Raw genomic sequence first — 24,384 nt, 5'->3', positions numbered from 1 at the left:
ATCTGCTTGCAGAACTAGCTACTCCACAAGTGCTTGATTTCCTAGTCTCTTAAGACCTCCCACTAGAGGAAAACCCACAGACTTCCTAGACATAAAACTCTGGACTTTTACAATCACTGAATAGACATAAAGTGATCTCTTGACATTGAAAGCCCTGTGAAGCTGCTGAAAAGGAAATCTATCTCCTGTCAGCACACTAGGGTGCCACAAGTAGAAAGAAGAACATATCCTTCAGCCAAAATACTGCAAGGGAGGGCAGCGTTACAACCATGCAAATGTGTTATGGCAACTGGAGATGTATGACTTGCTAAGATAATTTGTAAATGAAAGTACCAGTCTCAAACAGTATCTTTGCTTCTGTTGTGATGGAATCATCATATCTTGTTAGAAATTAGTCTACTTTATGAAGTCTGATTATGTCTTGTGCATGTTTAGTATAGTTTTATGTTATTTCCCTTACAGAAATTATTCAGCAGTTCGAACACTGCTTTTCAGGTAATCTGCATTTACAAAATATCAGTAGAGGTTTCTATTCAACTAAAATATGTCTATATTTGAATCTGGCCCAAATTGTTGTGATTTAACCTGGCAAGCATCTAGATACCTTTTACTAGGACAAAAAAAAAAAAAAGAAGAAATAACAGTAATGATAATATATGTGTGTGTGTGTATATATATATATATATATACACATATATATACACAGTCAAATATGCATGTACACATAACAGGTGATGCACAATGCAATTGCTCACTACTCACTGAATGATGCCCAGCCACTCCTTGAGTAATGCCTGCTCCCTTAGCCAACTCCCCTTAATGTTTGGTTTGGTGGGTTTTTTGTTTTTTGTGGGGCTTTTTTGGTTGGTTGGTTTTGCTTGATTTCATATGGAATGGAATATCTCTTTGACAAATGGAATATCCCTTTTGACCCATTTGCATCAAATGTCCTGGTTCTGTTCCCTCCAATCTCAGTGAGCCTTCCCAGCTCCCTCACTGGCAGGGCACTAAGAGAAGCTCAGAAAAAAGAAACTTTCTTGGCTCTTTGCAGCTCTGCTCAACAGCAACTGAAACATTGTTTTGTTATTAATGTTGTTTTTCTCCTAAAGCCAAAACAAAGCATCATACCAAACACTATGAAGGAAAATCAACTCTGTCTCTGCTGAAACCAGAATAACTGAGATTTTGATGTGTATAAACAGCTGCTAAATGCATATATGATAAAGAGATTGGTATTTGCTCATTAAGAGCAGAAAATGAATGTTTGAACAGACAGAGGAAATTACTTTTCTGATTATCCAGGCTAAAAAAAAAAAAAAAAAAAAAAAAAAAAAAAGAAAAGAATCTGCATAACAAAATACAGAATTACATGTAGAGGCTATGTGTACTTTGAGTAAGGTATATTTTATTTTAAAAATGGGGTGGGGTTTGTTTTTTTTTTTGCACTTTTGTTGTTGTTGTTTCACTGTACCTCTGGCACTCCTATAATTTAGCATAGCCTGAGGTTTTGGGAACATGCTAAAATACACTGACGCACACCTGCTGACCATCTTAATTGGCAGCTGTTGGCACTCCCATTTAAAATCTACAAGCCTCACCTTGTTTTCTATCTAACTCTCTTGTGGCACAAGCTAGCAATTATTAGGAGAAAATAAAATGTCTAGCTATTGAGTCAGTGCCTTTCTTCAGGATTTTCTCCTGTTCCAGATCAGCTTCCTTAATAGCTACAATTCTGTCTGCCCTCTCCCTGCTATAGATTCCTGCCTTTTCTGTCCTTCCAGAATTTAACAGGCAGGGCTTTACAGGATGAGAATGTTGTTATGGGGTCGCTGAGATTTGACAGAATGAGAGATTGCTGCATTTGTGAAACTACTTGTCAAACTAGAGCAAGGTAGTGCCAGAAACTTGAAAACCCTTGGTCCAAACTGAGCATTTCCTTAGAACTTGATGGATAGAGGAAAGATGGGCCTGGTATAATCACAGGACAACTGCTCTCGCTCTATAAATGTTGCACAAGATAAAATAAGTTGGGAGATAATTCAGCTTTTACAATTATTTCTTAATCAGTGCCTTTTCAGTGGTATCTTCATCTACGGTTATTAGATATCTTAGTAACATATGAAGAACTGGTTACATTCTCAAAATGGTGCCTTGGGGTGGAGAAATTCTGTTGTCACCATCTACAGGTGAAAAAATTCTATGGTGGTGGAAGGAACTGAGTTGGATGCTCCCTATGGTTTCCCCATTATTGAGGATCCTTCTCAGAAACCTGATAGCTAAGCAGCAGGAGTTGTCAATTTGTTTTATACCAATATTCACATTGTAATGTGTTCTGAATCAAAATATGAAACTATACCAGGAATAATACAGTGTTGAACATTCCATGTTAATCAGCTGGCCTGTCTACATTTAGCAGGACAAGCAGCAACTAAGAAAGCTCAAAAGTTGAATTCACCTGTGTCCTCTCACAGATTTTCTGAAATTATGGGTTTTTATATCTGATCTAATCTGTCTTTGGCCTGCCATCTTCAATTTACAGAACATTTCTCAAGATAAAAAAAAAACAACTTTTTTTTCTTTTCTTTGATATGATAAAAAACAACTTTCTTTTTTTGTAGGGTGCTTTGAGTGTTGCATCAAATGCCTGGGAGGTATTCCCTATGCGTCTTTGATTGCTACCATACTGCTGTATGCTGGTGTTGCACTGTTCTGTGGTTGTGGACATGAAGCACTTTCAGGAACTGTCAACATTCTGCAAACCTACTTTGAGATGACAAGAGCTGCAGGAGATGTTATTGATGTCTTTACTATGTAAGTTACTACTTCTTTTAATTGTTTCCTTTTGAAACTGCTAAAAAATTCCACAGGGGATATGAATTTGAGTTAAGGAAATGTGTTACAGCATAAAAATCATAGAAACATTGGATAAGCTTAGTGGATAAAATTTTGATAGAGATGATATTTTTACTGATTACAAACAATTTATAATGCTATACCTTATCATTTAAGACCAAAATTACTTCACGTACTGATAGGCTTTTTCAATATGTTTGTTTTCATCTTGTGGAAATTCCTTCATGGAAATGTGTAAAATTTTCTTCTTTGCAGTTCAAATAGATGCAGAAGGAGTGTGTAACATGTAGCAGATAACTTCTGTGAATAAATGCAGTAAGGAAGTAACTGAAGTGCTGTACAGAACTTGACTTCTTGAAGTGTTAAATGTTTCCTCTGGTTTTCCTAGAGTTCATCTATTTTGTAGGGGTCATGCTTTTCTACTCCTGAAAAACTTATTCCTGGAAAGTCTGTGAAAAGTTTGCATTACTACTTTTGTCAGGAGTCTCCTTCAATTTAGTAAATCAATTATTTTTAATAATGTAGTAAATTATAAATAAAGTTTACAATCTTGTTGCCTCTTTAAAATATTTTTATCATGGATATTTGAAATCCAGTATGCTATCTGACTCATGCTCCTAACTAAAGCTGGAGAAACCTATCCACCATTCTTTAAGCCTTTTCTTTCTTAAATGCTTTTCGAAGAAATGAAGTGATTTGATCATCCATTGCATTGAGGGACAGCACCATACATTGCTACAGGCTTGGGGCAGGGTGGATGCATGGAGGAAAAGGACTTAGGGATATCAGTCAGCAGTCAATTGAACATTAGCCAGCTGTGTGCCTAGGTGGCCAAGAAGACTAAAGATATTCTGTCTTGAATTAGAAATAATGATACAAGAGTACAGTGTTTAGTTTTGGGCCCCTCACTGCAAGATGGAAATTGAAGCCCTCTAGCATGTCCATAAGGGCAATGAAGCTGTGAAGGATCTGGAGCATGAGTCTTGTGAGAAGTAGCTGAGGGAGCTGAGGTTGTTCAGTCTGTAGAAGAGGAGGCTCAGGGGGCTCTCTGCAACTCCCTGAAAGGCAGCTGTAACAAGATGGAGGTCAGCTTCTTTTCCCAGGTAACAGTGACAGGATGAGAGGTAATGGCCTTAAGCTGCACCAAGAAATGTTCAGGTTGGAAATTAAGAAAAATTTCTTTTCAGTAAGAGTGATGAGGTATTGGAACAGGCTGCCCAGGGAGGGGTCACAGTCCCTGGAGACTTTCAAGAAAGGAGTAGGTGTGGCACTTAGGAACACAGTTGAGTTGATGTCCGTCATCTTAGAGGTCTTTTCCAACCTTAACGATTCTATGATTCAAAGTATATGTAATTGTTTTTCTCTTCCACTTTGGAGATGGAGGTGGTGTCACAGGAAACTAGTAGGTGTCTGGTTCCAAAGGCACTAGCAGTGATGTTTTTTCAATTAAGTAGCAGACTTATGCAGCTCAGGAAGTCCCAAAGGCTGGAGCAACACTGGAGAGCTGATATGTTGATTTCTGTATTCTCAGTCTTTTTTGAGATGAGAATTCGATCAAGAAAGTCGTGCAGTCTGACTCGGTGCCACTATTTTCATGACACTCACATGTTTCATGAATCTGAAATCTTATGTGGTGCTGTATCATCAACATTTTCCCCAGAGCTTCTCTTAGAATATTAGCAGTATTGTTCCTGAAATTAGTAGTCAGAAGGGAGAATTTTAGCAAATAAGTATGTCTTGCTTCACTGCATACAAATTTATTCTCCTAAGGACTGAGGAATTTAAATGTTCTTGTATGATAATATATTAGGTTCATGGGAAGTATGTGACTTCTGCTTTGAGCGTTTTGTCTTGTCATTTAGAATAATGAGTCTGACTTGACTTGGCAGCTAAGGTTCATTGTTATCCTAAACAAAAGGTCAGTCTTTTTATTTGGCTCTAACATATTTTATTAGTCCCTAAGGAAGCCATTAGTGTGGAACAGCCACAAGTCGATGCTTTCTCTTCATGGCAGATTTTCCAGTTTCCCTCTGTCAAATTCTGAAGTGAAAATATCAGTCAGGAAGCTTCATTGTTCAAATGCAGACAGTGACTGAAATGATTAAGGAACTGTAAATGTGATTTATTTTATTTTCATCTGTTCAATTACTTAAATACCTCCTGAAGCTAATTATTTCCTTGAAAGACCTATTAGGGTCAAAAGTTCTGTTCACTGAATAGTGAGAGATGGTATCTTAAAGTTGTTTAAACAGGATAAACTGTGTGATTCTCAAAGATGTTAACATATCGATTTTCCACTTAAAGAGAAAGTAATTCTTAAAATAATCTCGTATACTGAGACAGTGCTTGATGTTTTGTCATAAATATTGATTGATTAACAGTTGGCAATACAAAAGTTCTGAGGTAATTATGTGCCTTTGAAGGGCCAAATAGCAGAGGAAAAAAAAAGAAGTGTAAGTAGAACAAGCAGTGTAGTTTCTATGTTCTTACAACTGTTCATACTAAAATGGACATCTAACACAGTTGTTTATTTTTCTGATTTCAAATAATTAGAATGAAAAGATATAGTGGGGTGCTCTGTTGAATTACTTTTAGGCTATTTAAGACATTTTGGCTCTTAAAGTTTCTGCTGCTCTGAAGCTGACCTGGAGCCTGTCCCTTGGAGATGAATGTGAGACGGTAATACCCAAGTGGAATGAAGTTTGTTCTGTTTCATCACACCTATAATTGCTATCTATATTTTTATTAGCCTGGTGGATTTTGAATGCCATTCAGTATAAAATTGCTTATGCAGCTAGTGAGAAATAAGGGCTTTCTTAGCCACACTTAGAACTACTGCATTTGTTCTGAGCTCAAATAACACAGCACACAAGGCATTCTTTGTAGTTACTCATTGCAATTTAAAAGGAGTAAACCCCTATAGAGAATGCAGCTTCTCTCTCCAAAAACTAAACAAAGGAGGTCTGAAGCACCCTTCATGTTCCTGAAAATAAAACCCAAAGTACCTAAAGCCAACAAAGCCATTCAGAAATGTCTATGTCATAGCAGCAGCAAAAAAATTTATATCAGAGCCATGAGGGAACTACTGTCCATTACTGTCCCCACAAGGCCTCACCTGGGACCTCCCACACCCTGCTCTATTCAGTCTGCCCTTATCTCTCACAGTCATTAGTCTGGGGATGCCCCAGCTGCTCTATTCCTTCTGGGGAAATGGGATGTGCTCTGGCAATGAGGTTTAGCCTTACCAGCCACATGGCCCCGATCCCATACAGCACTCTGGTGCACAGGGAGTCTTGAATTCATTAATAATCTACAATGAGTCTTTTAAGTCCCCCTCTGAGCAATCTGCCCTCGATGGTTCAGCCAAGAGCTGCTTTGGGAATATTAATAAGTAGTAAATACTCAGAATTTGGAAGGAAAAAAATGAGTATGAATTTTGCATTTTGTTTTAAAATTTGTTAAATGTGAGGCAGTGAAATTAATTTCCTCGAATTTGTGATTTTGCTTCCAAGTTAAAACATGGAACAATCATTGTCAATACTACTTTGACCTTTGGGACATCCTGCAGAGACCTTGGGTGAGGTGGAGGCAGTGCTTTTAGAGCAATGGGTTACAGTTACGCATGATCTTTTGATTGCTTATTTGGAAAACAAACAAGCAATCATTGCCTATTATGTGCTAAAAACCAATAGGTTCTAAAAACATTACGTTCTAAAAATCAATAAGGATTTTATTAAGAGAACTTTGTCTCTGAAGTACTGGTTTGCAGCCTGGCTTAAGAAACTCCAGGGCACTGTGGGCAAAACAGGTATTTTAAGCTCTGTCCTAAGCTGTGTTTGGGGTGTGAATTCCTTCGAGCTGTTATGGAGAGATATTTCAGTTTCTTGTGATTAAAAAGATTCTCAGAAAATTATATATATAAGATGGCTTGATTTATTCTGAAGACTGTTTTTATGCTATTCTAAATCTAAGAGGTCAATGGTTTATGTTGCATACTTTGTCAGTTTAACAGCTCTGCAGACTTCACTGTAACTGAGTAATCTGCTTCAATATAGTGTTCAGTTGTTACTCTAATAACTTAATGACCTCCATTGGGCAGTATATCTACAATGGGTACTAGATTCACTTTATCACCAACTTAGACAAGATTCCAAAGTCAGGAGAAATTTTTGGTCAATTGTCAAACATATTTTTTTTTGAACTCCTTTGTTACATTTTTTCTGGTGTTTGGAGCAAATTCTAGAAGACAGTCTTCAGGCAATCAACAGCACAAAGTACATTTGGTGTATTTCCCAACAGCATATTTTCACCATTCTCTTTTCACTATGCAAGGCCAGTTATTACCATCTGTCACATATTTGTGATACACAGGCCATGAGACAAGGGAAGCAAGCTCTTAGAGTAGAAAACGAAGAAACCTTCCTGATAGGAATAAAAACAACCTTTTTATAGTACAGCTAGAGCTACTTCAGGTCATGGCAAATCCAATTCGTTTCAAAGCTGCAGTACCAAGTAGTAAACTAGATGAAATTCCTATATGTAAATCCATTGTTACTATCCTCAATATTGGATATGCTATGGATACTCCACAGAATCCATCTTACAGATTAAAAAATTCCTTCTTTTAAAAATGCCAAAGCCCTTGGTTTGGATTCTGAAGCATCCAGGTTTGATGCTTGCTGATAACCTTCCTGTCAGTTGGAGTGTAGTCTGGATTTATTAAAAGGGTATTATTTAATAAAAGACATATGTGTGTGCAGCTGTTTTGATATGAAGAAAAAGAAGATCATTCATTGAAGCTTTTATATCCCCCTACCATGCTCTCATACTGTTTGAAAACAGAGTTTAGAAAGGTATATGAATGGATGTTATTCTGATCTTTTTGTTTTTCTATGATTCATTTCTGTTGATTTTGCAGTTATCACAAGTTAAATATTGGTACAACTAACAATAGCCTTTTTATGATTAATATTACATTAATATTAATGGCATTCTGTGAAAGGTGTTACAGTGAACTTTGTAGTAAAGGCTAGCTGATATGAAATAAAATATTTATAAATATTTGAATTAGATCATATGATATTTCTGTTTTAGTCATCTACCTAGTACACAAGAAGTACTGTATGTGTCCATTCTGTTACGAAAGTCAGGTGTTCAACAAATGTGAACTTTTAAACACTCTAGATTATAAGATACAAAAGTTGTAAGAATAGTCAATTGCAAGCTTATGCAGTACTGTTTCATAATACATTTGGAGACAGTTCAGAGATTGGGGAGATAAAAATCTGTTAAGTTCATGAAGTAAACTACTAAAAAGTTCATGGTAGCTCCTATATGTTTCCATATCAGTGGAACAGTTTTATGTAAATAATTATCTAGTCTTTGAGCAAATACAGTACACTACTTTTAGGCAGACAGATATATTATTTAATGTGTGTTAATCAGCTTTGTTTCTTACGTGGAATTTTAGATTGGCTGTAATCACTGTGCACCTTTCTCAGCTGCAAGTTCATTTTCATCTGATTGTTTTTTCTTTTTCATCTGAGTTAACTTTACACAATAATCTTACACATGTAAAATGGAAAGCATACATACCTATGTCATGTACATCTGTCTAAATACTTCTTGTGCTATGTGAAACTAAGATTACTGGCCATTAAACATGACATCTGAAAAGGACAGAATTAACTATTACCAATTCCAATCTGGAGTTTTAGTATCAAGTATCAAGTAATAGCATAGTCTTTATGCTATTACCATTAACTGTATGTGACTCCAAGCTTACAATTATAGAATTGAAATAATGATTCTGCAGTAAGCTTTTGCCACATCATTATAATATATATTCCTATTATAAAAGCTGAATGGAAATTCAGTACCCATAGTGCTCAACACCATCATGTAATTCTGCTGGATGCCTGCACCCTGCTGTGCGCTATTTCCAGTCTATTTTTGGCCTTCTATAGGCAAAGAAGGTTCAAGATTTCTTCTGTAATTATCATTTTTAAAAATGTTTTCAAGAAAGCAGTATTGCCAGAAGTAAGACAGACCAAGCCTAGATTATCAGAAATAACATTGAGAGACCACCTAATCGTAGTGGATATTCTTAAATAAACTTTTAAAGATCCTTTCCTATTCCAAGAGCATTTGTTTTTGCTGTTCTTGCACTAACTCTTCTGTTTGTGCAGTACTCTAATGTCCCATTAAGTTGTGAATTCTCTGCTGGTTTTAGAAATGCTCCATGAATATCAGCTCAACTATCCTTTTCCTGGGAAGGATTCAACATTCAGTTTTAAAGGAGGTTGACTTAAGGTAGAATTCTGCATTTTTATATAGAGTCGTATACCACAAAAGAATCTGTTAAAAACAGTGTGAACTTAACATCATGTTATTTGCTGCTTGGAGTAGAAGGGACATGCATAATACAAGAACTACTTGCATCCTATAATACAGTAATCTTTTCATTATATAATACCAACAGTCTGACTTCAGTATTGAGCAAATGTTTAAATGCATTTTACAAAATTTCTGACAGAAATACAGAGCCAAAAGATGGCTCTGCCAGCTGTTTTTACTTGTAGTACTTTTTATTTATCTTCCAATTAAAAAAACAAAACCGCACAAATCTTTTGGGCCTTCATTGTTCTTATCATTCATCCATTTGTGATCCTTTCTCCATTCATCATTTTCCCACAAACTTTAATTGAAAACTCTGTACTCTGATATGTTTATTTCCCACCTGTATTTTAGAAGTTTAGATTCTGTATTAAATTAATCTCTGAAAAAATCCCCTAAGGAGTTACACTGATTTTTTTTATTTTTTTATTTTTTTTTTACTGGTCTCATTTTTCCTTTTTCTACATTGAGAATATTTTAGTCTCATTTTACCTCAGGTATTGTGTTACCTAAAGTTTTTTACTAACTCTTCAGTGTATGATTGTTAATCCTCCGTTTTCCCTCTTGGCTCTATATTTTCCTTCTGAAGTTCGTCTTTGCTTGTCCGTCCCTTCTTTCTTAATGATAACCCTGTGCTTTACCCCTCTTTGCTCAAATCATTTAAGTGAATGGCATCATGAACTTACATCAATAAATTTTTCTCAGCAGGTGTGCAGGAGAGGCTAAGCACCTCTTTTCAAAACTTCCCTCGGACATGACTTCTGCAGATGCCATACAAAACTTCTTGCTTACAAATAGCCCTCTATACCATGTTTATCTAAAAAAGCCAAACCAAACAAACACTTCAAAACTGTTTCTGATATCTTGAGAGGGCAGGATGCTTTCTCAGTCTCTTAACAACCTCTGAGGATCAGTCTCTCGGGACAAAACAATCATCACAAAGGCATCTAGCATTGATTATTTAAAGTTCCTTGTGATGGGAAAGCAAAATATGAAGAGAAAATAAAACAAAACGACAAAGCTGATCTTAACGAGAGGTGATGATTGCATTCATTATTCTATGCCAGCTACAAAGAAATTATAATTGCAAATGAGACATTTTTCTGTGATAATCTAACTAGCTTTGTATTTGATAGTGCTGCTTGTATTTTCCTTACTTTGATTTTTTTCTTTTACTTTTAGTATTATTATTTTACACTTTGGCATAGGTATAATTGCCTGAATTTACTCGCACACTGTGAATATAGGTATGGTTTGATATGTGCTATTCACCACCTGTAGTACCCAAAAGACATTATCTGTATTTGGAGAAGTTATGTTATAAATTCAGGAAGAGAAGTGTGAAGTAGAATTATTCATGCTGAAAAACTGATTTCACTTAAATACATGGTATACTGGTGGACTAGACCAACCCAAATCTCTCTGTAATACGAAATGTACACTTTGTCCAGATAGAAAGTTTTTTTTACTTCAAGACATAAAATTTAACAGGAGCTAATTTGGATATTGAAGTACACTCAAAACAAGATGAAATAGTTATCAGCTCAGTTGTCTGAAGGAGCATCAAAGAAAATTAATAACTATTTTATTAAAATATTCTTCCCCAAACCGTGCTATACATAAACATGATCATCCAGCAGTTAATCTTGTTGCTTGTTGATTTATTTTTTTTTATCCTTGTATTTGCAAAGCACCACAAAATGCACAACAGGAAATCCACAACATTCATCTTACTCACTGAGAATATTTTCACTGACCTCTGACTTGTCTCTTCTGGGATAGTCTACACTCAGCTACAACCTGTTAAGATGTTAGCACTGATTGCTTCCATCAGCAGCTTCAGCTAGGGAAAGAAAGTGTTTTCAGTACGGCTATTTTAACATTCATGTTGTTGGATGCAATCCAGATTCAGATTAATGAATTAGAAAGCATTAATATGGAATAATTAATGTCCCGGGAGTAGACAAATAAGTGAAAGATCAACTTGATTTAAATTACAACTTGAAAGATGCTACGTTTGTGTCTGTTAGTATTTCAGAAAACAGTGTAATGAGTAAATCAGGTCTGGAGCCTACAACACCCTCTTCACAGACAGTATGTGAAGTTCATTTTAGATTATTCTGTTGAAAAAATAATAATAATGAAAACTTCTAATTTCAGGATGCTTTTCACTGTTATGTTTACATAATTCAACAGCTTATTTGATCCAGCAACCTACATTAATGTGTGAAGATAGCACTATCAGTTGTCAATTTGTAATCTTAATTTGCTGTCTTTTAACAGAAATGTTTAACAACTGTGAATATATCATTATGTAATATCCTTAGGACTCCTGCATTTAGTGAATAACTATTTGACATTTCTTATTCTTCCTCTCATTTGGAGTAGGCTCAGTAGCCTAAAGTATATCTTTCCAGTCCCATCAGAGGTACTGAATTTGCCTCTTTAATATTGTCTCTGCTTCCTTTGTTCCTTAGGCACCTCTTTCCACCCACTCCAGCCTTCACAAGTGTAAGCCCTGTTTGTCCTTCTGCTGTGCCCTTGTCCCCCTTGCCCATTGGCTTGTGTTCATTGCTCCTTCTGCCATTCACTGTTACCTCCCTGGCTGCTCTGGTGCTCTGTCTGCAGCATTTGAGACTTTACTGAAACACAGATGGCAATTAATCTCTCTAAGTTCATTCACAAAAGAATTAAATTTTATTTTTAGAGAATGCCAATCTCTGTTTTACAAGGCCTATATTTTATTATCTATTATAATTTAATTGGAAGATCAAAGTTTATGTGAAATTTATAGATGCTGTAGAATACTTTATTGCCAATAATGTCTTCAAAACTATATGTGATTAAAAGGCAACAATTGTAATATATTTCTTTAAATTTAGCATACCTAGTAGATATATTGCAGTACAATTTGATTTGATGTCTTAATAATTAGTGAAATTATTGTTTCACTGTTTTTACTTCTTAATCTTTGCAATATGTAAGATCCATTCTCCTTGCAGTAAGTCTGGCTATTTCATCTTATGTAGTCTGGCCAGCAGAGATTTTTCTATTTTCTGAGTGTGCGATGGGAGTGGATGAAGAAATTGATTTATGCATTTTGTTAGTATTTATCTCTTTATATCTCTCTAGTAAAAAGATTAATGAAAGCTATTCCTTTGGTTACACATAAGGCTGAAGAAAAAACAGAGATCTGTTGGTACCCTACTTGATATGAGCAGCTCAGTGGGAGGTTCAGCACAGATGGTTTAAAGAGCTGTTGCAAAGGCTGAAATAGTCCCTGGACTTTCCAAAAGCCTTAATCCCTTCAGGGCAATGATAGTTTCTAATTTCTACAGCACTTGAGCACACTGAGGTCTGTGAGGAGCTGCTGCTGGTATAACTCCTACACTTCAGCCACTGGCAGAGATTGTGCTTTATAAGGTATATAATGTAGGAGGGGCAGTGTATCCTATGGCATGATCACAAGGTTGTCTGTTGCCTACAGTACATTTATTTTCATCACTAATGGCAAGATAGGCTCAAATCATCATCTTCCTGTTAAAACAGTGTTACACTGAATGAATTACTACAAAATTAGGAAGATGGTATTTTTACAAGATAATCAGTAATTATATCTATTAAAATAAGTGCATTAGCTATTACTGTCTACAGTGCTAGATTTATTTTACTGCTGTGAACAGTTTCTATATCTCTTCCAAACAAATTTCACCTTGCATTATTTTTCACTTGGATATGAAATAAAGGGTGATGTGGAAGGAAACAAAGAGGACTTTGCTATTTGGATGTAAGAGAGAAAATATATTCATTTTCATTCCCGGGACACTTCTGTCATTGTCCTGGGAAAAATGCTGTAACATGCTTATTGCATTAATTTATTACACATTCCATCCCACACCCTCTCATGTAGGTCATAAGTTTGGCTGAATTTTTGTGAGAATAATGCAAGCTTAAAATAAATTCCATGATGCTGTTGACACACTGGTACCTCTAAAACATCAACCTCTAGACTTGAATCTGACTTTCAGTCTCTTGAAAACCATTCAGATTCAAAGATATGTTAGTAGGCTGTTGAGCCTTGTTATTGTCAGCTGTGAATTGAGAGTCCTCTTTTGGGTGACAATTAAAAGTGTGAACCTCATGAAATGTTATTAAATATTTCTTTTCGTAATAACAGAGGTATCAGTCTTAGTGTCTTGAGATCTTTCAGTGTGGATAGCTGTTCAGTGCACGTCAATATTAATCTTGTAGATCCTCATGGCACACTGGCTTATTTTTCGTCCTACTTCCTAATGAACTGTTTTATCTTGATCTGGACTTACTAACTGACTGGAACTTACTAACACCTCAAACCTACACATTACCTTCTGAAAAGTCCCACAATTTGCCAGATTACATCAGTAAACTGAAAGCTCAGAGAAATCCTCAGAGAAATCCTTCCAAGCATCTCTTCAGAAATCTTTCTCATGAGAACATTTAGGAGACAGTGTCTCCTTCCCATCACTGTTGAGTTCGCTGAGAGTGGTGAGCAGGCCAACCACAGCACAGCCCAATGAATCTTTTTAATCACTTCTGTCTTCTGGGGTCTGCATGTTAGTTACACCGCAAACCATCCTTTGATTTCTTGACTTTTGGGTTTATGAGATGATGTTTTTAAAACTCCACTATAGAAAATCTCTGAATGGTCTGTCTTTGTTGCTTTTGTTTGGGAAGCATATCTTTCTGGTTTGAAGTTAGGGATCTCTTCTGAAGATTTTACTATTATGTGTTAGACACTTTGATCATTGGGGAATAAGCAGAAAAATAATAATGAGGAGATGATAGCAGTGACTGATATCGCAACTTGAGAACTACCTGCATATGTAGAAAGATTTATTGAAGATTATAACAAATACCTCATCTCTAATGAAGCAAAACCTCAGTGCCATGCAGTGTGTTACTCAAGGGATGTGTAACTTTTTTTCTGTTTTTCTTTACCACTTAATCTAGATGAAAAATGAAATGAATTTGATGTGATTTTCAAATTTTTCTGACAAACTGAGCTCTCGTACCTACACAAATCAATGTTTAGTTTTTCTTTCAATTAAATGGTCCAATATTTTATATTGATGCTGTTTTATTCAAAAGTTCACTCTTGTACTCAGCCTCAGCTGTTATAGTAAATCAGCACTTAAGCTGACTCCAGTGTAGAAACTTTGATGCTGAATCTAATTATCTCAACATGAAATTTCAGAGTCAGTGTTATATAGTTGTGTGGATAAATGACTTTTGCTCTTCCGGTACAGGATTGACATCTTCAAGTATGTGATATATGGTGTAGCAGCTGCATTCTTTGTATATGGCATTTTGCTGATGGTGGAGGGATTCTTTACAACTGGTGCCATCAAAGATCTCTATGGGGATTTCAAAATCACCACTTGCGGCAGATGTGTCAGTGCCTGGGTAAGTGGATAAGATTTCATAGTTTTAATACAATTTGTATGTTTGTAATACATTGTGATGGTTCTATTACTTTTTCTCTTTAATATTTTTTTATCCTTTGGTGATTAAAAATCCTAGCAATGAATAATAGACTATTTGAAATGCTCTCTATGTCAGTTAATTACAAAGTAACTAGGAAGAAATTAATTCTACTGTCTGAATGGGAAAGCTTATTCTGTCATCAAAATGAGCTCTTTGACTAAAAAGACCAGAAGTTTAAAATGCCTTCAGCAGTATGGGGCAAGAAATGCTTTTCTTACTACTTTCACAGGTACTTCTAAATCATGCCCATTCCAGTCTGGGAAAAACCGGTTATCAGGCTTTGCTTGGTTTCATTTTTAAACGAAAAGCTGCCCATTATTTATTCATACATTATCTCTGATCTGAAGAGCCCATTCACTTAGTACCCTGGAAAAGATAGATTAAAAAAAATTCCAATTTGTACAGGGACTTAAACAGATTTCTTACATTGAAATTACTGACTGTGTAGGGCTGGGATTATTTTAAGGTTGATGGGCAGGCCTGTTCCATATCAGTTAAATGACTACATAACATACATAACAGTTTGACTCTTCTGGATGTCAGGTGAGAGGCCTTGACATTTATTACATTGGAGTACAGATTAGGAACAAGTATAGGCTTCTCACATCTCCCTATCATACTAGTAGCTATCAAAATGAATGCTTTGGAAATCCTTACATTTAATATTAAACATGAACACAGGTTATCTGCACACTAGAAATTAGGAAACACATCTGTTCCTTAAAATGAATGCTTCAGAAGTTTAAATTTCAAGGATTTCATCATTCTCTGGTAACAGTTTTTAAGAATCTAGAGAATGTCTCCTTGGCTAGTATTTATTATGTAGATTAATCACAGTTAGGCAAACCTGAGAAGTTATTTTGACTGTTACAGTCTGTCCTGCTATTAAGAGAAATTTGGACTGATACTGTAATATTATTGGCTTTCTTTTTCTCTTGAAGCAGTTGACTTGAATGCCAGCCAAGAAGAATTAACCACACAACAGTAATAACATAGCATGAAATGTATCCATGTTTCAACAAGAGTCTTGGAACTGTGCCTAGGAATATAGCATGTCAGAGAGAGAGAGAGAACAGATGAACATGTTTTGTAGAGGAAATAATAAAGACCAAGAAGTTAGTGCTAGGAGTAGTGATTCTAGACCAAGCAGAAAAGTCTTTACAAGTGTGTGTTTTCTGTGATTTGTGGCAAATTTAGTAGTAATGTCAGAATATCAGACTCATTCTTCCAGCAGTGTATATTTGTAAAATGAGAGAGGTTGAAAAATTTATATTTCATCATTTACTTCTGTCCAGGAATGGTGCATGAGTCATGAATGTAAGAGATGCTAGTTAGAACAGATCCAAGAATGCCAAGAGGAGTCCTTTAGGTTGTGAGCTACTTAAATGTCCCTCTTTTATTATATTGATATTTCAAACTGGAATTTAAATAAATAAATACAGAGAAAATGAGAATGACTATGATGATAAATGATGATTTGCATCAACTTAAGCATTGATATATCAGTGAGTTTTAAGTGTATCTGTACTGTGATGTTATGATAGCATTGAAATAAAATCTATTGGTAATCAAACACAAATGTGATGTTATAGAGACAGAACATTTTAGGAAGAAGTAGAGATCTTCCTGTTCATGCTTCTCAGTTGCCACATAAAGAAAACTGTGGATGATAAAATAAAAACCAAAATATTAACTATGTGTCACAGTAGGTCATAAATGTCAGTTGGATATAAACAGAGCAAAGTGTACTTCTTTTCATAACTCTGTGGTAAAGCTCATGTCATGGAGTTCATATAAATCAAGAATATGAGTGGTTTGGAAAACACAAAATTACACGGCAGTATGAGCTTTTTAAGAGTTAAGTGTATTTTCAGACACTTCTGAATTTATTGCTATGTTTCTGTATGTATATATATATAATAGGTAGCAGAAATTTCTTCATGCAATAAAATGACAAGAGTAACAGTTGGAGTTCACTATTTCCATTTCAATCCGTCTCTTTGTAGTTACATAACTATAAAACATGATTTTGCAGTGTCTGTCTCCATGGTGACTGAAGTTGTGATAAGGTGTTGTTTTAAGAGTATTAAAATATTTATAACAAAACTAAAATAAGAACAGTATTAGTAAGTCAATCAAACTGCTTTTCACGGGACCAGTATCCATATGTGTTAAAAAGAAAGCAGTAACTGAAATCTTGATTTTATTAAAACAGGCAGAGTTTGGTAATGTTTTCAATGGAAACAAGATTTTACCCAGCTTTGACTGCCATGAAAGCCGTTTTGCCACGTGTGTGTTATTTCAGAATGTACAATGAAATCTCTGCTTCCTGATGCTGATCTGTGAAACAGATTTTATCATAAAAGCCTTCCGAAAGGGTTGGTGGCTTGATTACTTTGATGCATCATGATTCAAGACAGCCCTTATAGCCAATGAAAAGTTTATAAAATCTCACAGGAAGGTTTTACCAGTCACACAGCAAGAACTTGGTGCAAGAACTTAACTGCTACAATGGTTAAATATCTGTTTTGCTGAAACTATTATCTAGTTAAATGAATTTCTCCATCACTTCTGCTTTATTCTGTATGTTTGCCTTCTTACAGTGGCAATTGGGATGACCAGAGAACCACATCATCGATATCAGTACAATACACAGAGTAGTAAAAAAAAACAAACCTGTGGTACTTCTTTAAGATGTTGTACTGCTATTTCATAAATCTTTGGCTTGTCACATAGCAGAATGCTACTTCAAAGCAGAATGATCCCTTTGAATCTCTGGAGACTGAGTTCTGAATTTAAATCCTGCGGTGAACAGCCTCCTTAAGCATTTCTTACAAACTGTCTACAGCAGAGGGTTGACCGTCGTAGCACAGAAAGATTATTTAAAAGAATACTTTAGTCCTTCAGCTATGGTTTTCAAACAAATATATTTGCATTTTCACTCCATTATAAAAGCAATTTGTAACATTTCCTGTTACTAGAAATGAATAACTTGTTGAGCAAGGTTTTTTACTTTTCAGTTTTTACTTTTTGTTTTTTACTGCCCCTAGAGCAGAAAGTGTTGTCATGTCCAGATTACAAAGCTTGCCTCACAGGTAACAGTAGTAGTATCTTCCAGGGATAGCTGTTAATCATGTTAATACCATTCTTCTGTGAGATGAAGGAAATTTATCTATCTTTTCCCCATCCCTTGAGTATTATAACAAAAATTTGAGCACATAATTGACCCTTGGCTCCTCAGTCAAAGCTGGCAGGAAGGAAAAAATGAAATTCTTCTTTTTTCTATGTTATTTCTGAAAATTAAATCAGCACTTTATTCCCTTTTCTGAGCCTCTAAAACAAGCAATGTTTTTAAAAGAGAATACCTTCCATAAACAGGCAAGCATTTCTTTCTGAATGAGTAGCTCCTATGATTCCTAGCCATCATCTGACAGATTTCTGCTGCTCTTATTCTATGCCTCAGGCAGAGGTAGGCTGTTTTGAGGGGCTTTTTTAGAGGCTAATGAGCTCTGGTTTTGCCTCTTTGCTTTACCAATGCTTTGTGTTATCTCAGCACAGATTTTTAAGCAGGCTTCCTGTTCTATGGTACATTCCTTCTACAGATCAAAAGATCTGCGAATATTAAACAAAGATTGTGATGCTTATACGAAGGCTGATCTTTTTCCTCCCTGTCCTCTCTGTTAAACTATTATACATTACTAACTGAGCACTGAGATGCATTTTTAAATTGTTGATTAGCTCATAAGCTCTGGAAAGAAGCTCAAAAAATAAGGCTGCAGATTTAGCTGTGTTTGGCACATTCGTAGAATATAAACTAAGGAAGCTGTCTTTACCTTTAAAATGCTTCCAGAAAGCAGTTATCTATAGAATATAAAATAGTAAATAGAGACTTTAAAGGCTGTTCTGAGTACATACAGGGAACATTCTTTCTTATTGGTTGGTTCTGCTTTACGAAACCTGCAACCTCTTTAGCATGATAAGAAATGAGGTTCAGACACAGCAAGTTGGGAATTCATAGTCCTTAAGTGAATCTACATTTCCAAGTAATTTTCTGAGTAATTATTTGTAAATAAATGCCCAAATTTCAAACAGGTGTTGCCATGTCAGCTTTAAGTCTAACATGGAGCAAAGAAAAAATGTTTCTCTTTATCGTTTCACTTTATATTTCTCTAATCCTTCTGATAATTATTTTTAGAGCTATAAATTCTCCAACTTTTCAAACTACTGCTGAAGGAGTCATCTACCAAGGGACAATCTGGAAAATCAATCTCACTTAAATTTTAAACTGGATTAATTAAACTACATTAAATCTCTGTGTAAATGCACTTTCTCAGAATTAAAATGCCTTTTACTAAATATTATTTGGAAGTAAGGTAAATCAAATTAAAATCTCTTTAATATGGCTTGAGAATGTCCATTCTTTACCAGCAAAGTAATAAAACTACCTCACCTAAAATTCGAAACTAGTTTCTACTTTGGATTTTTTTTCCTGAACAGGTACATGTGAACAAGTTATGCCTGGAGCAATTTTCAGTACCGTTTACTACACTTTATATCTGATATTATTTGATTTCAAGAACTAAAAACTGTATTTTTCTTAGGCTTATTCCTTTATGACCCCATATAAGAAATCTTTCATTAAAATAACTGTAAAATGTCTTCAGTTTTCCCTTTATTTACTCTTCAGAGCTTAATTTGAAGCACACTGTGGACCAGCTTATTCTGCTTTCAAAAATTAGTCTTATTTCTTATTCTCAGATTCAATGTTGTTGTTGGTTTCTTTTATTTATTATTTTTTATTTATTATTATTATTATTTTTATTATTATTATTATTATTTGCTGTGATAAGCAGCTAAAAATTGTCAATGTGCTGAATATTTTTTGTTTCAGCAGTGTGTTTAGATCCATCAACATTTCTGAAACCATCAAATTTTGAGGTTATCTGGATTCAACATTTAGGGGTTGACATATCTTCTACATTTAGCAGTGTAGCATCTTCATACCCTTTCCACAGCATAAAATGAAAAGGTTACTGATGAATATCTTCTGGTTGTCTGAGGTGTCATGCTTATATATTTATTTATTTTATGTGTGCCAGTATAACTACCAGCCTTGGAGGCAAACAGAATTCAGTGCTTCCTACAAGCGTATTGCTATGCAAGTAATGAATGCCATATTCTCGAGGCTTAAAAAGGAAACGTATTGAGCCTCTGGGAAACATGTTACAAAACATGTAGTTGAATTCTTTGCTAACAGAGGTAAGAACCCTAGTTTGTTCACAGTGATGAATTCCCTTGTATTTCTGTTTATCTCTCAAATTTATTTAAATGTAGTAACAACATAACAGATAGATAGTCTTATTGATTCAGTACCATTGCAGTTCTGCAGGAGCTACAGATTAGGACTCAATTTTTTTAAGACATAGATTTTAATAGCAAAAAAAAAAAAAAGCACAGTGCATAGTATTATTGTGAACTATAGTAGTAAAACCAGTCACTGTTGCCTCTTGTTTTAACTACAGATTGGTGGTGATTGGGGAGAGGTAGATATATTCTTCCCAAAGTGTGCAGCACTGTCAGTACTTCAAGTGTGAAGCTTTGCATCAATCATAGACCCAAGAGTGACAGGAATGTGTGGAGTAAGCTTGCATTTCAGAAAGCATAATTTCTCAGTTCTTCTAATGAGACTAAAACCATAATAGTAACAAAGACAGGAGACAAAAAAATCAGAAATACACCTTCCTTCCTGCCTGCCTGCCTTCCTTCCTGCCTTCCTTCCTGCCTTCCTGCCTTCCTTTCTTCCTGCCTGCCTTCCTGCCTTCCTGCCTTCCTTCCTTCCTGCCTTCCTTCCTTCCTGCCTTCCTCTTTGCCTTCCCTCTCTGCCTTCCCTCCCTCCCTCCTTTCTCTCTTTCTCTCTCTCTCTTCTCATTACTCAGTGATTCTTTATCTTGCATTTGAGTATCAGTTAAATTCTGACTTGCTTGCTTTTCCCTCTTTTACTACAGTTCATTATGCTGACATACATCTTTATGTTGGCTTGGCTTGGCGTTACAGCCTTCACTTCTCTGCCTGTTTACATGTACTTCAATCTTTGGACCATTTGCCGAAATGCCACCTTAGTGGATGGAACTAATCTCTGCTTGGATCTTCGTCAGTATGGTATGTGAGTGAAGGATGCTAAATACAGCAAGATTTCACAACAAGAAATGTCATGTTATTTTGTTTCCAAGTGTCTGAATGTTTCCAATCAATGCTTCCAAAATATCTCTTTTTGTGGTATTACCCACAAGTCAAGGCAGTTTATCAGAGATTTGCCGCGTTTCTAAGCCTAGTGAAGATGAAGAGCAATACAAATAGGAACTTTGTAAAGGGCTTCTGGAGAAAAAATGTGGGGCTACAGGGTGAGATGTGGAATTTAAAAAAATATGGAAATATATTTGTTTTTTGAAGGATGAAGAATTTGGACATGAAGTGGTTTGGAATTTTATAAAAGTCTGAGAATTCTTAGATTCGATATTGATTCCTTTCTTTCATAAGACTCATTTGAGACTAGATACTCTGGCCTCCCTGGTTTCTCAGCCCATAGAGCTGTGGGTAATCTTACTCTTTTTGGACACTTCTGTGAGCCTCGTTCCTTTGTCTCCTTAGCCAAATATAAACATGCAGTATGTTTTTAATTGCTGCCTTAAGATAGAAATAGTGCTGCATTGCGTAGGAGTGAAAGAGTTTGATATGTGTTGAATATTTAACTTAACCTGAAACAAAAACACCTTTTTTCAGGGGTGATATTTTTAAAACTAAGTTATTTATTACCCCTCAGCATTATGGGTGAGTTGAAAAGGCAGTTATCTGTACAGACCTCATCAAAGTATTTATTCTTCTTTTCTCTTAGCTTTTGTTTTGCTCATATTTATTTTGTTCATACTTATTTTTTATTCTTACTTTTATTTAAAATGTGCATACAGCACTCGCATGTGAAATGTATATACTGTGAATATATCCATTTCCTATAAATTCCAATTTAAAATTATTTATTTCTAATGGGAAAGAACAATACTGTTTTGGTTTTTTTTATGATAAATGAGTTATAGTGATTTTCTTCAAGCTAACCTTTGATTTAGTACTTCAACGTTAGCTGAAGCAAGTAGTATAAATTCTGGTTATTCTTGCTGATAGAAACTATTATTACAATCGAATATGTGTTTGAGTAATACTTGGTTATAACTTCCAGAAGCAGCTTTGTACCAAATCAACACATCTGCATACAATTGACAGCATGGTTCTCAATGTGAGGGTAGAGAATATTTATGTATATCCTGCATGATATGTGCACACAGTGGTTGCAGATTAATTTCTAATGTTTCAATTATTTTGCTTATTAAAATTTAGCATGCATACTTTTTTTTTTTTTTTTAATGGCAAAAAATCATTGCTCACATGTTTCCTAATAGAATTTTTACTAAGTAGATGATGTGTTTGTTTTTTTGATGGCTGAAATTAGGAAACGATTTTGTCATTAATGAGATTTCTAGGAAGGAAGTAAAAATTGGTATTTCTTAGTTTTCTTGGCTTACGTGAAGTAAGCTGCTGTTTACCAGGAGAACTAAATTGTGTGAATATTTTTTTCTGCTCTAGGTATTGTAACGATTGGAGAGGAAAAGAAGGTTTGTACCACATCAGAAAGTTTCATCAAGATGTGTGACTCAAATGAGGTGAGTAAATGTGATGATATTTTGTCAAATCCATGACATACATTATAGTAGGAAGCAACTGATGTGTTTTTTAATTCTTACTCTTTATGTTCTGATTCTAACCAGAGTGATAAAATAGTGTGGAAAGTGGAAAATACAGTGATCAAGTACTTTTCCTGCTCTTTTACCATGTACTGCATTTTGCTGCTGCAGCTTCTCCAGCCATTATTTTTCTAAACCTACTTGTGTTTTGTTTTTGTTAAGAAATCAACAAGGCGCATGCATTTTTGAAAGCTAATGCACCTTGCTGCACAATGAAGAAGACTATATATAGAATTAGTTTGAAAGATCTCAGTTGCTGTTGTGACAGGAGAATAATGATTTCAAATGGATTAGACTAAATTTTGCAGCAATAAATGTACCTATTTGTATTATTTTCTTAGGCAAAGACCACCTATTGCAGTATAGCTGAGCCTTTCAGTTCTGTTTTTAAATGATAAGGCTAGATTGACAGGGCAAACAAAATAACGTCTATCTAAAACAATAAGAGAGAATAAAATCTTGATCGATCAGAAGTTAGAGTGTGCTTCACTAAATATTTCACGGGGTCTTATTCTGTTTGCATAAATCTTCCTAGAATGGGGTTCCACAGTCACCATTTGTTTATATCAAAAAGCATCTATGAAAATGCAACCCTTACTGTGCAGTCAGTACAGTGAGTGTAAACCAGATTACTGGTCTGAAAAACAGATGTAATCATTTAGTTTGGAATGGAGTGGGGAATATAGTTAACTTGGATTACTTAAAGAACTTTATATCACTGTGAACAAATTTTATTGGCAAAATTTGGAGGAAAATAAATCAGAATATGAGCATATGAAAAGCTACAGTTAGCAAAGGGAAACAAATTCTTCTTAGGCTCCTTCTGCCTCTACATAAACCAAAGTTTTGAAGAGCTAGTTAGAAAGTATCCTAACTGTAAACATAAACTATCTTTAGAGTCCTGTTTGTTTTTATATTTATTTATTTATTCTGTCCTTGAGGTGAATATTGTAACAATATCATGCTATTACTTCAATATTTTGATAAAAAGTGTTAGCAATCACCAGCTTTTTAGAACAGTGTTACCAAGAAGGCAGTCTTTTGCTTTGCATTATTCAGGCTTTTTGTTCGATTTCCATTTAGTATTAAATCCATACAAATGCCATTCTTTGTCTCTCTTTGCAGCTAAACATGACATTCCACTTGTTCATTGTGGCACTCGCTGGAGCAGGAGCAGCAGTCATTGCTATGGTAAGCAGTCCAACACATTTTATTTTATTTTATTTTATTTTATTTTATTTTATTTTATTTTATTTTATTTTATTTTATTTTATTTTATTTTANTTATTTTATTTTATTTTATTTTATTTTATTTTATTTTATTTTATTTTATTTTATTTTATTTTATTTTATTTTATTTTATTTTATTTTATTTTATTTGAATCACCAACATGTTCTGATTGTTACTCAATTTGCGTGCCTTTTGGTATAATATAGTTATGTAATTCATCACTACTACTTGTAAATACTTTTTAATTTTATTGCTGGATTACCTCAGAAGTAGAATGTCATGATTACTTTGAATGCCATAAACATTTGGGTACCTAATAGTAATTTTTACCATTCTATTGCTTTATTCAGACATGTGTAGGAACTTGCGTGTCTGCCATATGACCAAATAGTATCTGTCTATGATCTATGCCTTTTTAGATATTCAGAGACTTACCATGCTGCTATATTAGGAGCTACATCTATTTGTCTGTTCTGCGCATGTATGTGAATATTCAGTTTCTCTTTTAGGACATATTTTTACTACTTTTATAATGAAGATTACTTCCAATTTTTGCCATTGACAATGTTCCAAGTAATAAAATGTGTG

At 34.9% G+C, this 24,384-nt stretch overlaps 1 protein-coding gene across 2 annotated transcripts in view; it reads left to right on the top strand.

The window, feature by feature from the left end:
- Nucleotides 1-24,384, top strand: part of GPM6A (glycoprotein M6A) — a 119,668-nt gene that overhangs the window by 90,902 nt on the left and 4,382 nt on the right. For both annotated transcript variants that reach the window (XM_015861784.2, XM_015861783.2), the window contains exons 2-6: nt 2,619-2,811; nt 14,535-14,691; nt 20,778-20,931; nt 22,408-22,484; nt 23,691-23,756. In XM_015861784.2, coding sequence (XP_015717270.1) covers nt 2,619-2,811; nt 14,535-14,691; nt 20,778-20,931; nt 22,408-22,484; nt 23,691-23,756 — 647 coding nt within the window. The remainder of the gene's footprint in view (nt 1-2,618; nt 2,812-14,534; nt 14,692-20,777; nt 20,932-22,407; nt 22,485-23,690; nt 23,757-24,384) is intronic.

The sequence above is a fragment of the Coturnix japonica genome, chromosome 4 (genome assembly GCF_001577835.2).
Source record: "Coturnix japonica isolate 7356 chromosome 4, Coturnix japonica 2.1, whole genome shotgun sequence".
In the NCBI taxonomy this organism is placed as follows: Eukaryota; Metazoa; Chordata; class Aves; order Galliformes; family Phasianidae; genus Coturnix; species Coturnix japonica.
Note: the sequence above shows the minus strand (reverse complement) of the source record. Positions and strands in the feature narration are given on the sequence as shown.